This window comes from Prinia subflava, chromosome Z (genome assembly GCF_021018805.1).
Source record: "Prinia subflava isolate CZ2003 ecotype Zambia chromosome Z, Cam_Psub_1.2, whole genome shotgun sequence".
Lineage (NCBI taxonomy): Eukaryota > Metazoa > Chordata > Aves > Passeriformes > Cisticolidae > Prinia > Prinia subflava.
This window is the reverse complement of record NC_086283.1, coordinates 21060123-21076959: the sequence shown is the minus strand read 5'-3', so window position 1 is coordinate 21076959 and position 16837 is coordinate 21060123. Positions and strand designations below refer to the sequence as shown.

Sequence of the window (16837 nt, the reverse complement as noted above, 5' to 3'; positions counted from 1 at the left end):
GGCACAAGCTTCCAGTCCTTTGATCTTGATGTATTTTTATCTCTTAAATTGGAGAGCAGGTTTCTCTTTTAGGTATTTTCAGGATGCAATCAAATTAGCTCATCACTTTTTTTTTAGTAAGGTGGATAATTTGAGCACTTCCAGTTTGTCATCCTAATGCATGGCCCTCATCAGCATCCTCTTTAAATTCCCAACTGTATCACTCTGCATTTTTCACAGCGAGTTATGGAGCTGTCCAGGGCAAGGATGCACTCTTGGGTAGTTTGGAACTGTGGTGCTGAAAGAGCAAAAGTGAGACTACAGAGCCCAAAGCTGTTCCAGGGGAGTGTTAGCTTGGATTTCAGGAGAAACTCCCCACAGAGGGTGGTTGGGCACTGAACAGACTCCCCAGGGAATGGTCGCAGCTTTTTAAAGTTTTCTTGACTTTTCCAATACCTTTTCAATGGAGTTGAGAGTTAAAAAGTGTTCAGGAGGCATTAAAGGAGAGTGGCTTCCAAATTATGTCACGCAGCAACTGAAAAAGTGAGAAATAAAAGCCTTTCCACATGGAATCTGGTCTAACCAAGGAACACTCAGTAATACAATTACAAAGATCAAAGAAAAAATAATAGTACTTTAAGCAAGAAATTAATTAAAGCAGGCGATTCACCACTGGCTGTTAAGATCATTTAATCATTATCCAATTTCCTTATTTGCTTTTTTGCTTGTTCTTCTTGCTTATAGGATTTTAATAAAACAGAGTAAGAAACTTAAAGAATAAGTTATACATTCTAAATTACTGCCACCCTAACTCTTTATTTTTCCCTACAATAACAACAGGCACCAATTCTGCCAGTGTCTTGTAGATTTTTACTTCCTCTCCCATAAAATTATACAAAAGTACTAAAGATGCCACTGTAGCACTTCTTCGTTTACAAAATTAACAATTACTCCTTAGGCAGTGTATTTTCTGTTGCTTAGTTGAAATAGTAGGTTTTATATTGTAGTTATTTTTCAGCATAAAATTATGAAAATTAAGTTGTGTTGATGTTCCTTTTTGGATAGTTTTTTCAGATAATGAAAATCTTGAAGATCAAGTAAATATTGATTCACCTACCTAACTACCTGTAAAGTATTTTGTCTACTTCTGAATAGAGAAGTGATTTGTAAACAAGGGAAAACAGAATTTCTCTGTCTTCTATTTTTTTTTCTCTTTTGAGGGTTAGGATTTGAAGGTTATTTCATAGGACAGAGAGCAATAATAAGGCTTTTAGTAATTCCTGTTGAAAGCTCGATGTTACTCAGGAGCACCTGGCAAGACTCCAGGAGTCAGACTTTAGTAATTAATCCCAGACCAACTGAGCACCATAGAGCTGATGTGACTGAAAATGGCAAAGATGAACTTGGAATTAATCAGGAACAGGTTTCCAGGAGAAACTGAGTTTGGATACCACTATCTTGACATTAGTATTATCTTGTCTGAAATACTGTGTAGTCTTCAAGTCCTTTACAGCTATCAAAGGTGTTAAGTTAGATAGGCACATTAAGGAAATGTAGTGGGTAAAAAGGAAAATATGTCATCTGTCTCACTGGAAGAGAAATTACTTAAGAATTTCAGTTTGGTTAGCTCAGCTCTCAGCTGGGGCTGAGACAGAATCCTTCTTTTTCCACAGACAGAGGCAATAAAGACCAGAAAGAGAAACAATTCCTTAAGGCATAAAACACTGCTATGCCAGAGCAAGAGGCCACAGAAATATCTGTAATAAATCTGTTGTGTTACATGTTTCTTATATCCTTTTGACACAGCTGCTGGTTTTAACTAAAGTAGTTGAATTTTCACATTCGAGGTTGTTCTTTGGAATGATGGATCCTGTGCTTTCAAGAGCACAGAAGAAAGACGGGGACAGGTTTTTAGCAGCATCTGTTGTAGAGAAGCAACAACTTTAAACTGAAAGAGGGGAGATTTGGACCAGATATAAGGAAGACATTTGTTTGCAGGCATAGGGTGCCAAGAGAAGCTGTGGCTGCACCATCCCTGGAAGTGACCAAAGCCAGGCTGGACTGGGCTCTGAGCAACCTACTTGAGAATGTCCCTGCTCCTGGCAGGAGGGGTTGGACTAAATGACCTTTAAGTGTCCCTTCAAACCCCAAATATACTTTGATTTTAAATACATGATCAGCAGCCTAATGCCCTTTCATACAGTTCGTTGTCAAATTACATGCTTGAAATTAAGTGTGTCAAGAGCCTGGTACAATGAAATAATTTCAGCACTAATTTATTTGTGTGAAGACAGTCATTGAATTAATACCCTCGTTGTCTGTTTGCTGAATTGTAAATATGAGTCCTGATGAGAACTCATTTTAGGTGGAGGTAATTCTGTAAATGCAGTGCCAGGTCACACCATCTGTGTGTCAGCACACTCTGTGTTGGGAAATACAGGCAGGGAAAAAAAAAAAGGACAAAAGATGTCATGAGAATTTGAACTTCTTTCCCCAAAAGATGTCCTTCTGTTCCCAAACAAAGTGCCACATGTTACTTATTATCCAGATTCTGCCTTTCAGAAAGACTCAGTAAAGCCTCTCTTCCAACAGTAGATCTTGCTTCTTGGATTCTAGCTGTGTCTCTTGGTTAGTTAATGAAAATAACTATGTAAGATAATGGGAGAACATTTGGTTTTCCATCATCAATTATTGTTAGGAGCAGCTCGAATATTAATGAGAGTGAATCATCTACAGGTGTTAATGACGAGCTTCCCATTCAGTGACAGAAAACAGTCTTATGATCTTCCAGCACATTTTTGTCTAATAATAATTTCTGATTTCCATGTTAATCAAAACAGCTCCCTTGATTAATTCTCTAATGAGGCAAAGTGAATTACTTAAAATATGAAAAGATGATAGTCTGCTTCCTTTAAAAAAGTTGGGTTTACACAAGCTGGTTTTTTTTTTTTTTTTAATGCAAATATGAAGAGAGGTCAAACTTTGCAGGTTCAAATAAATATCCAGATGGCTTTGCTTATGTATTTAAAGAGTCAGGAGGGGAAACATCTGTCCTGGTTCCTGTGAGGGGTTACCGCAGTCAGAGCAGAATTACTTGTTTTCAGGTGGTGTGCAATATAGTGGGATATAAATATTTAGAAAATATTTGGCACAACTGATTTCCAGACCAAATGCCTGACAGGGGAGCTTTTAAATTCCTGTTAGTTATTGCTCTGTGTCTCACCACCCCAGGTAGCAGCAGAGCTGGCAGGTGATCCAGTGAACAGAACAGGCTCAAGTCCCCCAAGCAAATTAAGGTGTGACCTCCCTTCCTTCTATGAGGTGCACTCAGCGGTTCCGTATTTCATAAAACTTCTCAATTTTTCTGAGTGCTGATAAGGTTTGGTAAGGCAGTGAAGGAACTGAGGCACCCTGTTCCTGCCTTGTCCCCAGAATTTTCAGGGAAAGCAGAGAAAGAAGCAGATGCCTCTCTCCCCTGTGCACCCCCAGTTCCACCATCTGAGCTAAATTTTACTTCGAAATTCCTACCGTAACAAATAGGTATAGTGTGTTTGGAAGAAATTGACAGGGAGGTGAATAACTGCTGTGGGGGTTCAGACCACTGGAATCCTCTGATAAACACCACTGTGTACAACAGCTCAGCTGCTTTCTCAGTTTCTTTTGATAGACAAATATATCATGCACTTCATGCCTCTGCAGACACCCAAAAACACACTGATTTTTTTTTTGTGTGTGTGTGCATCTGTAGCATTAGGAATTTTTAATATGAATTTTTCCTACAGATCTGCAGTGAGTCATCCCCAAGCAGGTAGGCTTTATTTTAAAAAGGGAGAAAAGGTGCTTTTCCGGCATGAACAGACTCTGGATTTATAGCGATGCTGAAATCCCTACTGCTGGTCGGATGCATTCCAAATCCCATTCATGCAAATCCAGATCTTCTGAATGAGAATGAGAAAAGTTATTATGAGGAGAGTCTAAGGAAGATATAAAAAACACTGTTTTGCTGTTAATGAAAGTGGGTTATATTTCTCTGAACATATTAGTTAAGAGGTCCTACAAAACTATCAGGTTTGGGTCTACAAAATTACCTCAGCATTGTGGGATTTCCTGATAAAGGAATTAATTATTTTAGCAATTAATATTTTTAGAACTATTATTTTTAATGTTGCTATATTGTTAATTTTCCACTGCATAGTTTCTATGAGAAAATTAACAAATCCTTTAATATAGACAGTAGTCCACAGGTTTCTACAGGTTTCCACCTGGATCTCTTCTTTCCACACTGGGGATGTACAAACAAATAAAAAATTAATGATTGTGGCAATCTTCAGTATAAACTACAAAAATTTCAAACATCTGCCTGTCTCTGACTATTTTGAGTGAATTCTTTTGCACTCTTCTGGGTTTCTTCCATCTTTAGTATCTAAATTAGCATCCATTTTCATTTATGGAGGAAAATAAAAAGTATCACATTAGTGGTTTATTTCTTCATTATTCTAATTTTAATTTAACTTTTCTCGCTGAAATAGCTTAACCCATTGTGTAGAATTTGATTTTGACTGTATGGGCTAAAAATCTTAAAGGAGCAAAATATCTTTCTGGAGAATGCATCTTACCAGAGCTAGAAGTCAGTAATTGCTTTAAAGATTGATTCTTTAGGACTAAATGTCAAAATCTCACTCAAGGGCTGGTTTTCAACTAAGATTTTTAATCCACTGTAACCACTTTTCTTTTTTCAAAGATATTTTTAGGAAAACAATTTATAATAACTTGTCCAAATTCCTGAGAGCATTTTATCATCACCCAGTAGTAATGACTGCAGCCGGTTCTCTGATAGATCTTGGTATTTAATGGTTTTGTCATTAAGGTTCTCATTGGAATAATTTATCGTTAACTTAATTATTTATCATTCTTTTCTAAAAGAAGCCCACGGAACTCTAAGGATTTCGGCAATCTGAAATTTACATCAATCTATAAAAATCACAGAGAGTTCCATTTGATTTCTATAATTGAGTAAAAGAGAAAAAAAAAATGGGCTTTTATAAACACAGCCCAAACTGGAGGAGTTTTTGGGATGCAAGCCGCCATCCTTGCATTTGTTTGGCTGTGACCTATTTACAATTACTGCTGTTTTTTGGTTTCCTATGGCCTGTACATTTTTAGAAAGTTTTCAATAGAACAGCAGCATTAAAAATGGAACTGAACTTTTAAAAGCTTTTAAAATCCTTTTTGGAATTCTGACACTTCTTGCAGTTCTATCCCAGGTGGATGCTCACAGTGGGATCCTGGCTTTGGCTCACTGTAGAGGCAGCTTGTAACCTTACAGTTGGTATCCCAAATTCTCTTCAGCCCTTAGAAGAGGATTTTAGTTCAATTCTCTTAGAGATTTTCTTCTATTATTTTCCCTTCACCTTTCTGTGTAATCAGATACTGTCTTCCTCTAAGAGGAAATCATTATAAACTCCAGCTTATATAACAAGGGGGTGAAAGTAGACTGCTCTGTGTCTGAGCACCTAAATAATTTATTTTCCTCATTTTTAATAGCAGTGGGAATTCACACTTTGGTCAGAAGAGAAATTATGATTAAAATGTTATTAGTGAACTCTGACAAGTCAAACATGGCCAGTACAAAAATATTTACTGCTGTCATATATTGGTGCTGTTCTTGTTCTGGAATTCACTAAGCTTTTCATTCTCACAAGTTCATTTCATGGCTGATGCAGTTGCCTTGGGAAGGTTGTGTCTGGGAACTGCTGTATGGACACAGCATTCCAATTCCTGCTCAGTGCTGGTCTGCTTAGTCAGATTTGTGGGAGTCACAACATTTGTGACAGGTCTTTACCATGGCCAGGTACTACTGCTGTAAAAATCTGCTCTGACTGAGACAGAAAAGGCAGAGGAAAGAGAAAAGCCCTAAAAATATTTTTTCTGGTTTTGTGTATAAATAATTCATGGCAAACTGCTACTTAAGTAATCGAGATTATTATTATTATTAAAACTACAGTCCCTAAGTTGTTTTTTTTTTTCTGAGTGGCACATCCTTACAGTACCAGTGACGTTCTTTTTTTACAGCTCTGTTTCCAGTATTCAGTAACTTGGAGACTCAGCTGTGTCCAGGGGCTGTACAGATAAACCAGTAAATGATCATTTATCTCCAGTCAGGGTCTTACAGCTCTTACATACATGCTACACATTTTGTTCCTGCACAGTCTGGCTTCCTTCTCAGCACTCACCGTTGCGACTCAGAACTCAGAATGAAATGATTTCATGACTTCTAGACCTTACCTTCTGATTTAAAATGATCAGTGATCTCACAAGTTATTGAAAGGATAACTGTTCACTTCTGCTTTACTTTGTTCAGGAACATGGCTAAAGAAAAAAAAAATCCAGCTGCAGCAGCACGATTTCAGTCCCACAGTGTTTATAAAAACTGCTTATGTTTGCAAGGAGGAGATTGTAATAGACCTTGCTGGTTAACAGAACATTTCCTTCACATTTCAAGTTAAATGGAAAGCTTTCAAACTTCAATTATGGATTTTTTTTCCTTAGGTTGGCTGGCAGTTAAAGAACCTAGTAAATGCTCTGTGGGAAGACCCAAATGGAGTTATTTTAACCTTGAAAAAACGTCCTCAGAATACCCTGGTTTCTGCTCCTGCCCTTCTGAAGAATGTGAGGTGGAAGCCTCTGGCACTGCAGGTAAGGTGGCTGCTGCAGTGCTTCGGTGTCATGGTAAATCCTTTATTCAAGAGAAAACACTGGAATTTTACCTTCCAGTGAAAGGAACAGGAGCCTATCCCAAACTCCTCTGAAGCAGAGTGCTGAGGCAATGATCAGATTGTTTTCTCCATGTTTTGGTGACTTTGGGAGCCACAGGAACTCAGGCAAGGAAAGAACATTTACAGGTAGTTTTATGAAGAGCAAGGTTCAGTAGCTGCTCTGCCTAGCAGAGGCAGCAATGCCTCCCTGTTTCCATTATTTCACAGTCTGTCAACTACTTGTTTGTAATCAAGTGTGTCAGATCCATTACATTCCAGAACTCTGTTTCTGTTGCATACCTCTCATGCAGCGGGAGTTTTTGGTAGCAGGGATAATAGAACCTCTGGTATTTTCTGTGTACTCATTCCTTGAAAACCTGCTGATGCCAAAAAACCCACCAAAAACTACAAACAAAAAAAAAGACAATTGTGAACATCACAGCTGCTTCTTCCTACAGCAGGAAAAACTGGCTGAAACACTGAACTCAAAATGTCATTTTCAGAGGAAAGGTTTGCCAGTAAGTCAGTGACTATTGATGTCTGTCTTTAAGGCCATTTAACATCCTGTAAGAAGTTGATGCACTTCCATAATGTGGAAGCTTCTCAGAGCTGTTTTGTTTGGTTCACATGATACATGAATGTGTTTCTGAATGGTTTTTAAATTAATGAAACAAAACCCTTCAAGCTTATCCAGGCAGATTTCCTCCCTGCCTGGCATTTTCTAAATCTTTCATTTCTCAGAATGAGAATGCCTGAATCCTACACAGTGGCTTCACTCAAGGAGTTTGTGTAATCCTTGCAGCCCAGGAATGCTGACAGGGATTTAGGGCCACCGTTCCTTCTCTGTGACTGCCCCTGGGGGAGAGGAATGGGGCCCTGTGATACCCAGAGGGGATTTTTCTGTCATAATGCTTCAGGAATAACATCCTTTGCTCTGGCAAGATGCTCATGTATCTATCTGCTTGTGAACTTCAGATGGAGCCTCCAGGGGCAGCCAAATGGAAATTGCAATTGCACAGGGCTTCCAGGAGATCCTCTATATTTGTACATTAAAGAATCATAATTCACAGGCAGCACTGGCTCTAGAGGCTGAGTGAACAGAGTGTGCTGTATGCACTGCGTGTATGGCACAGGATTTGCCATCAAAAATGCCAACCTTTGTCGAGGTAGCCAGAAAAGTGAAAGTGCACCAAGCTGCTTTTGTGGAATTATCAGCAGTTCTGGGTTGGGGATGTCTCCTCTCCTGATAAGGCCCTGAGGAGCAAAGGATGCTTGAAGTAGTTCCTTCCGGGGGCATATTTCTTCTATGCCAGAGAATAGTGGGGTAAGGGATTTAAATAAAAATACAAACGGCTCTTGAAAACAAAAGCAGCCCTGCCAGTGTTACTTCTTAAGAGTAGATTCTGTTGTGAGGTGTGGGAAACCAATTTTAGATATTTTACTCTTCCTGCCACAGAGACAAGCTCAAGTGTTCGGACCTGGATCCGTTTCAGGACGCAGGTTTTGGGTTTGCCTGTTTCCTGCAGCTCTCACCTGGATCTGGTATTATTTATTATTGTCAGTAATGACTTGGAAGCAGCCTGATTAAATTTCAAGATGCCACTAAAGCCTGTGCTTCCTGGACAGCTGACACAACAGCTTGTTGCTGCTGGAAGCAGTGAGCTCACTTCCCTCTCCTGTTGGCTTCAGTGTCCTCGCCTTTCACTGACTTTGGCAGTTTTGAGATTCTAGAGCAGCTCCATGTGTTGAATTGGTAGGAGAATTTTGGGCTTGGTTGTTCTGGAGTTTTCTGTTTCTCACGGGTTGAACTGGGTCTCGCAGAACAGGCTTTGGGGTTAAGCAGAGAACACAGCACAGACAGGATTCCATCAAAAAGGGTTCCACCTTAAGAAAGGTTTCTACCAAGACAAAAACAGGATAGGGGACGACCAAACAGCAACAAGCTGCAGGAAAATACCTCAGTGAAAGCAGATCAAGAGAGAAACAGTTCATCAAAAGTCAGACTGTCACCAAAAAGGCATAACACACATGGGTGTGTTGTATTTCATGGTGTGTTCAAGGTCCAGATCCGTACATATTTGTCTGCATGTGCTGTTTTCCTGTATGGGGTGCACCCCATATCTATTGATGTGTCCATATGTGTAGCAGTTTTTCCATTCTGATTTAGTGCTGATAAAAAAACACCCAACAACCAAAACAAAAGCAGTACATAATTAGGGAAGGCAAAAAGGAAATAGGATTTAAGAACTTGAAATCATATTTGTTACCTCAGGTTGGTGCACAGCAGGAAGTTTTAAATAAAAGTTGTTGTGTTTTCTATTGTTGCTTAAGGCACTTATAGAGGTTATTAATATTTTCTACAATAATTAAGTTTAAAATTATACCACATAGGTAATTTATGAATTATTGATGATACAGAATCTGTGAGGCCTCATACAATCTATTACTTGGCCTTGTTGTGATATTCTTTTGCTTTAGAGGGTTTCCCTTGATGCTCAATTAAGAACAGCAGAGTTTTCATTTGCCAGTTCTGTGCTCCATTATCTTTCAGTGAGATTTGTGACACCATTTTCTGCTTTTGTCTCTGGCTGACATTATGTGATAGTAGAAGATGATTTGAATTTTTAAATTCTCTAATTATTTTCCCAGTCAAGACAAAATGGGTTTTTTTTCATTTGTAATGGCAAATAGTGCTGTGCACACTACAACTTCATTCAAACAAAATACAATATTTATTGTATTTTTTCTTTTTATTTGGAGAACTTTCAAATTGGAGTAATCCTTGCTGTCACAGCTAGTTGATCTAGAACAATTACACCATTTATTATTTAGTTTAACAATAAGCATAGGGAAATGATACAATTTTGACCCATTTGCAGACTGACATTCTTATGAAAAACATAATTTTGGGGTATTTAGGACTGCTTTTACTTTTTGAACTGCATAAAAAATATTTCAGTGTTTATCTCTAGAGGACAGAAAACCTTTTATTTAGAGAAAGATGGATGTTTATAGCGTTCATCCAAATTTTGAGTCACTGGGTTTTCCTTCCACATGTATAAAACTGGTTGTATCTATTTAAGCGTAACTTTTATAAATAAAAATGTTTTCTATTTCTTGAGTATCAGCACAGATGAACCCTGGTTGAAAAATATTCTTTGCTTGTATCTCTGTATCCTGCACAGCATATTTGGCTATCATCCTTCTAGTCCTTGCAGACCATTGACTTGAGCTTCTCTATGACATCTGAATCAAAAAGTTGTGTTCAATGTCATGTGAAATTTCATAAAGTAAAAATCTTAAAGGATTTTTTTTTTGTTCAGGTTCACTTATATTTCTTTGCTATTTACTCTAGAACAGATATTTGCATCACCATGGCTATAAAGCTAAAGGACAATGAATTCTGCTTTCTTAAAAAAATCGAGATATTCTGTCCTTGTTAACAATAAATCTTCCACTGAAACTAACATGATCATTTCATACAGTACAAGTATTCCAGAGTTCTGTAATTAACTTCTGTATTAATGGCATTTAATACAGTGTGTCCTTTCTCCTCAGATAATTGATTTTCTGCATTGATTCAACATCATATTTTGATTGAGTCTCAGATTTTCCCTTGAGGTGGCTTTTCAATTAATTTAATGGTCGTTTATCAGTTTCTTTCATAACTGGTCTTGAAGTCTGAAGTTTCACTAGGCACCTTTTTGGAAGAAACTTCAGAAAATCAAAAAATGGCTAACCCAAAAAAGGGGTCGAAATTCCTAAAATTATCCACACCGATTTTGTTGTTTCTTGAAGCACAGGAAACGTTAATTTATTCCTCATATGCCTTTTGGTTTTTTACAGCCCGTGATCCCAACCAGCCCCACAAGCAGCTCTACAACCCCAACAAGTACGATGGGCATGTCCTCCAAAATGGACAACTCTGCACTCCAGGATGTTTTCATTCTCTCTCCTATGTCAGGACTTTATGGCCCCAGGTATTCATGTCCTAAGGGATCTGAGGTTTTGAAAAATAAAATTTTACACTTTGATGTCATTAGATTAATAAAACAGAACACAAATGAGCAGTCCCACTCTCAAATAATTAATAAAATTAAGAGGTAAAAATACATTTGGCATCATACCATTGTTTTAAGTGACTTTAATTTAGCTGAGTGAAACCTGGGTTTAGTCCTAAATCAAGAAAGTATTTAACGAAGTATTTAAATCAATTAGTTTGATTTACTTTATGTGTCTACTTCTACCTTGTTCTTGAGCATTGCTGCAAGGGAAACCCTTGTCTGCTCATATTAAAACAATTCCTTATGTTCTCCTTCAGATCCTGGAAAATTCCTGAATGTTTATCTCACAATTAAAGTGGCACCTAATGATGGTTTTGGTAATTTACATTTGTCGAGTTGCCTCACTTATAATGTTCTCCCACACAGCATTTCAATAGCAAGACTTTTTATTTGTGGCATTTGGGGAAGGCAGTTGCATGCTGGGAGTTTACCTTAAATGGTTCATTTCTCCATCATCTTCTGTTTTTAGGGATGAAATTGGAATAATGTCTTGTGATGACATCAGCAAATTTGGAAAGTTGGGGATGAAAGGCTCTGAGTCTCCAAACTATTTCCTGGAGCATGAGAGTGGGAAATACTACACCCTGATTGAAGGGGAGGGCCACCCAGGGGGCTCTGAGTACGAGAGGAGCAGAGCCACAGGCGTGAGGAGAAGGGAAAAAACCCCCACTCATGGTAAGCTGGATTTCCTCAACCTACTTCTAACTATCCACATTTACAAACTCTGCTGTTAACTCGGCAACCCCCCAAAAAAATCTGTCATTCTTTGTCAGACCATGACCTGCTGGCTCTGAAGAATAAACAGAAGTTTACCTGTGAAGGAATAATTAGAAAAATTGCACACTAACATTCCTGGTCAGGAGTAATTTATCTATACAGTTGTTTTGCAGCTCATACTGGAACACTGAATGATAATTAAATTCATATTATTTGGATAGCCAGCATCTTGATTTACTCAATTTCCCCTCCCAGACTCCTGGGGATTATTCCACTTGCAATGTTCTGGGCTTTTAAACTTCAGTGAAGGGACTGCCCTGTGGTATGAAAGTGTGTGTAAGATGGAAGGCCCTCCAAAATTCAGCACTGCATTAAATGCATGAGGAGTAGCCTACAATGAACTCATTAGTGCTTGAACTGTGTTTCAAAATCTTAGGATGGGGGCTGCTTAAACATATAAAATGCTGTTAAAACAATAATTAATGCTGGTTTTCTATAGAAATTTCGTGTGTATATAAATCCCTATCAAGTGTACAATCATGTGCTTTTATATGAGTATATGGATCCATATAAAAAGTGTTGTTGAAAATTAACTGATAAAATTTTTTTACTTCTCTGTTTAAACTGAATTGCTTGGTGTTTAATGAATTTGAGAAAAATACTCCTGAAATACTACAGTGCATGGTCCATGTAATTTAAGTGGCTTTATTTTCAAGGCAGTAGGACAGTTTTGTGACGCTTACAGATTTCAGATAGGAGATTTCTTTGAAAGCTGGAATTATGTCTGATTTTGAAAATGGCATTATTTCTGAACCTCAGAGAAAGCAATGACCATAGAGTTCTCTCTGAGTAGCTGCCACCTCATTTGACAGATGTGTACATATTCCTTTATATATGGCAAGCCATCCGTAAGTACTTTATTCACCTAGTCTGAGACCATTTTTTCTCTCATTTTGTTTAAAAGCCCCAACAACTTCCTCAGTTTTTGTCTTTGAAATTTAGGAAAGGGAAAACCTCTCAGAAGCTCAGAGCAGTAAAGGAAAATGTGTCTGTGAAGAGCACAGGTACTAAAATCCTGCTGCAGTTCAGTGGAGAGAATCCCAAGGGTGGCTCTGGTGGAAGATCCAACAGCAGCTGAAAGGGAGCACAGTGGGGGAAAAAAAGAAAACTCTTAAAGCACTGCAGTCACTGATTCTGCTGCTGCTTAGTCTGGTGTGGGGTTTGCCACCAGGGATGTTCTTAAATGCACTTTCTCTGCCTCCTGTTCTTAGTATTTATCTTGTGTTTATCAGTTACACAGAACTTCCCTCCTGCTGTTGTAATTTGCTGATTGCAGCTGGATTTCTGGTAAAAATGGCAAGTAAAATGGACCTGATGGTGTATATATGCACACAGAACCTTTTCAGAGTAGGAAATCTTTATAAACTTTTGTTATAGACAGGATACTTTTAGTTAATAAAATGCTTCAGTCATCTGCTCGATGCTTGGAAGAGCTGTGATTCTGAAGAATAGGATTCCATCTTAAGACAAGTAATGTTTCATTCTTTATCTCCCTGTGAAGTGCCGTCATTTTAAAACAAAATTAGAATGAAAGATGAAGAGAAAACTGTGATTAAAATTGGTGCCAGATGGGTGTATTTGGCCTGCTTTCATAAATTCTTGCAACATGGTAACTTAAAATATTGGGCTCTCTGCCTGATCCAGGAGTACACAAGATTCTTTTTGTCTATGATGGACAATTGTGATTGAAATCCAGAAGGAGTTTTTTTTAAAGTCTTTGACATATACCTTTCTCTCAAAAATGACTGCTAAACCAGGATTTTTTTTAAACTACAGATTTAATTAATCTGTTGATTAACAGACATGCAAGTGATGTTTTACTGTAGAGGAAGGTTTTGTACTTTCTGACTGAGAGGTGACATCAGTCATCAAAGTGACAATGTGTCATTCAGTAAAAAGACAGGATTTATGGCAGCTCCAATAAACTGATGCTGGAACCACAGAGCCATGGGCAAAGAAATGAAAATAAAACTTCTGAAGCCTTTCATGGCCGAGCAGCCACTTTCATTATTGCTTGGGCTGACACAAACTACTGCTCCATAATTCCAGCCTTGGACTTACCAGGATTCCAGCCGTTATTAGAAATAAGTCTCCTGTGCAGCTGGTAGGTGGATGGATACTCAGGCAGATGATGGGTATGGATAGTATGTGCAAAATCCAAGAAGGTAAACAACAAGTCCATTTTTTGCGACGTATCTGTGAAAACTAAGCTTTTTTTTAACAATGTTGCAGTGCACTTTTTGTTTTACTTAACATTATGCTCTGTTATTTTCTGACTCTAAAATGCTCCAGTCTAAAGAGCTCTTGTGGCGATGCATATCAAACCTCTTCCATTCATGTGTTAGAGGCAAAAACATAAATAGTTCTTTTTTCTTTCACTTTATTCTGGTATTCTTGTACACACCAATTTTTTGCTCGAAAAAATATCCCAGGCTGCTATGTCAAAACAATTTATAGGTTACTTTTCATTGGAAAAGGACTTGGAAGTGAAATAAGCAGTTTACAAAATCACACATTCATTTGCCTAGTGTGATTCCTGTCTTAAATTTTTATTTTTGATGTCTGTTGTGCTGTGGTATCAGTATTTGTGTATAAATCATTACAGAGTTTCAGATTTTTCCTTTCTTTGCAGAAAAACTGCTCAGTTTGGTTATGTTGATCTTCACTTGTTTTGTGCCTTCCTATTTTCTTGTTTTTTAAAAATTTATAATCTTGTTTCTCTGTCTTTTTATATTAGTGATTATTCTTATTTACTATTTCAGGTTTTTTCCTTAATTGATATTTTTCTAAGGATTAGGAGTTGAATCCTACATTTGTAGTTAAAGGTAGCCTCAGCTGTGAGGCAGACAATGAAACTTCGTATTTGTCCATAAGATTATTTATACTCTAAATTTCATGGTGTGCACAAAAGTGTAATATGGGAAAATCTCAGTACTCCAAATATGACCACTCCAATTTTCAGGAGATCTGGGGCTGTTCCTGGTTTGGTGCTCTGCCATCCCTGTTCTGATGCTCCAGTAGGGAATGGCTTGGGCACATCAGGATCTCACTGCCACAGTGCCATGAAATAGCATTGATTAAAACCCCAATGGCTAAATCTTCGTTGCTGGTTGTCACCAAAATGTGCTCCAGATTTTTCTTCTGAGCCAGTGGAAATTAATGTTCCTTGAAATGAGATCCCCTTGTTTCTCACCATGTAATTTCCCAAGTCAGGGGGGGTTTTATGTTTCCCTGACAGATCAGTGTTGTTGTATCTGTATTAGTTCTCTCTCTACTTTTCCTACAGCATTTTCATCCGCTTAAAACCTTTTTCTCTCTTTATTTCCAACACCTGTTTAATGAGTGAGCAAGTTTTTACAGAGCAGAGTTTTTAAATAAATTTGTAATCTGCTTTTTCTTTACAAGGGTTTCACCAAAGTTGGTGGTGCTTCCCTTGAGGTGGGGGTCATGAAGAGGAGGCTCTGGGATGTTTCACTGATCCTGAAGGCCACAGCTGGAATAATTGACTGCTCTGAGGGGTTGTGTCACACATGGAATTTAGGGACATTACTGACCCTACAGCTTTTCATTCCTCAGCTTCAAAAATTATGTTGGTTTTCCTTGCCTTGTTTCCAGGAGATTTGAGGCCGGTTTCGATGCCTACTGAGTACAGCTGGATAGGGGAGTCCAAAGAACAGAACATGTACAAGAGGGGAAGCAGAGGTGAGTATTTTTTTTTCTCTGCTGTTCTCCAAAATGGTTTTTGGTTGCTTGAGGAGCATCACAGGAAAAAATATCCCTTCTTTTTTTTGAGTGTCATAGAGGCTATAAAAAAGCCTGTTTAGTGTCTGTGCTTTTCTATTTCTGAAAATTAAAAAATTGTATTCGTAGGAGGAATTTAATTCTAGTAAAAAAACCCCATAAACATCAAGGGAAAAAGTGCTTCGAAGACTCAGATATGTGTTCAAAGCAATCAGATCTAAATCTTCACAGCTCTAGGAAACAGTAAGTGATGTTACAGATGTAAGGTAGCATCCTTTGAGAATGTTTTGATCAAAATGAATTAAAATTTGGAATAGGAATCAGCAATTGTGCTGTCAGTGTTCAGACCAGCAGTTCTAATCACATAGACTTCCATTGATCCCAGTGGGAATTATGAACTTTGCGAGAAAGAAAAGTGATTGCACAGTTTCTTTTTTCCTTCATTTCCTCTGGCAAAAAGAAATCATATAATTCAAAAGAGTATTCTTCAAATATAAAACCGTATTTATTGTGACAATGATTGTTGAAGATTCTTCAATACTATTTTTGTTAGAATCTTTTAGGCATAGTGTGGAAGCTGAGAGGAGTTCAACTTGGCTCCTAAAAATGTGAACAAAAAATGAATTATATTCTTGAAGATCAATACAGGATTTTAAACTACCTTTTTCAGTAAACTTCCGTTCCAAGAGAGAATAAATTTCATTTAAGGCCCAAGCCTTTTCTGATTTATTCCAAATCTGTTGAAGTGTGTTTAGCTCATATTTCACTGTTACAGACAGCAACAGACTTGTTGCCTGGCCAGCTCCCATTTTGAAACTGTGCCCAAGTATGCTGCACATCTCCTTAAAACCATTATTCCAGCTTGTCAAATTCCTTGAAATTATAGTCCTGGTGTCTGCAATGGTCCCAGAGATGCTCCCTGCATGACACAGTCCAGTAAAATTTTCCCTGCCCGCTCCCTTTCACCACCCATGGTGACAGTAAATGTGGAACAGAGTGCAGGGACAGCTTCCACAATTCCCTGGACATTCACATGACTTTTTCCAGTTTAACAGGACTGAGTGACTGTCTCTGGCCAGCCAAAATGGTTCTGTGCTTGTTTCCTCTTCCTAATGTTTCTATTTTGCCTTCTTTCCCCTCCAACCACTGACTCTGAGAATTCGCTGCTGCGGTACCTGAGCGACGACAAGATCCTGGTGATCCAGGAGGAGCCTCTGACGCAGAGGGACAGCAAGCGGGACACGGGCCGGAGGTCCAGAAAAAAGGGCAAGCCCCCAGGGAACCCCAGCTACCCCATCGGCCCCTCCGTGCTGGCCTCCACCATGAGCGTCAGGCTGGAGCCAGGGCAGCAGGACGTGCTCAACTTCTCCCTGGCGGAGAGCAACACGGTTCCACTCTACCATGTGAGTGCCCAACAAACACCTCCCTGCAGGAGCCACCTGGAAAACACTCTGGTGTGCTCCTCTTAGGATTGATCCAGGCATTCCAGTGTTCCCCTCTCAGGATTAATCCAGGCACAAG

The 16837-nt window shown here is 38.5% G+C and overlaps 1 protein-coding gene across 1 annotated transcript in view; it reads left to right on the top strand.

Annotated features, from left to right (window-relative positions):
- The window catches only part of LOC134563860 (connector enhancer of kinase suppressor of ras 2-like), a 169935-nt gene that overhangs the window by 112560 nt on the left and 40538 nt on the right, over positions 1 to 16837 (top strand). Inside the window, exons 9-14 of the mRNA XM_063422240.1 lie at positions 6529 to 6675; positions 10581 to 10714; positions 11268 to 11473; positions 15191 to 15281; position 15796; positions 16474 to 16719. Of these exons, the coding sequence (XP_063278310.1) occupies positions 6529 to 6675; positions 10581 to 10714; positions 11268 to 11473; positions 15191 to 15281; position 15796; positions 16474 to 16719 (825 nt within the window). The remainder of the gene's footprint in view (positions 1 to 6528; positions 6676 to 10580; positions 10715 to 11267; positions 11474 to 15190; positions 15282 to 15795; positions 15797 to 16473; positions 16720 to 16837) is intronic.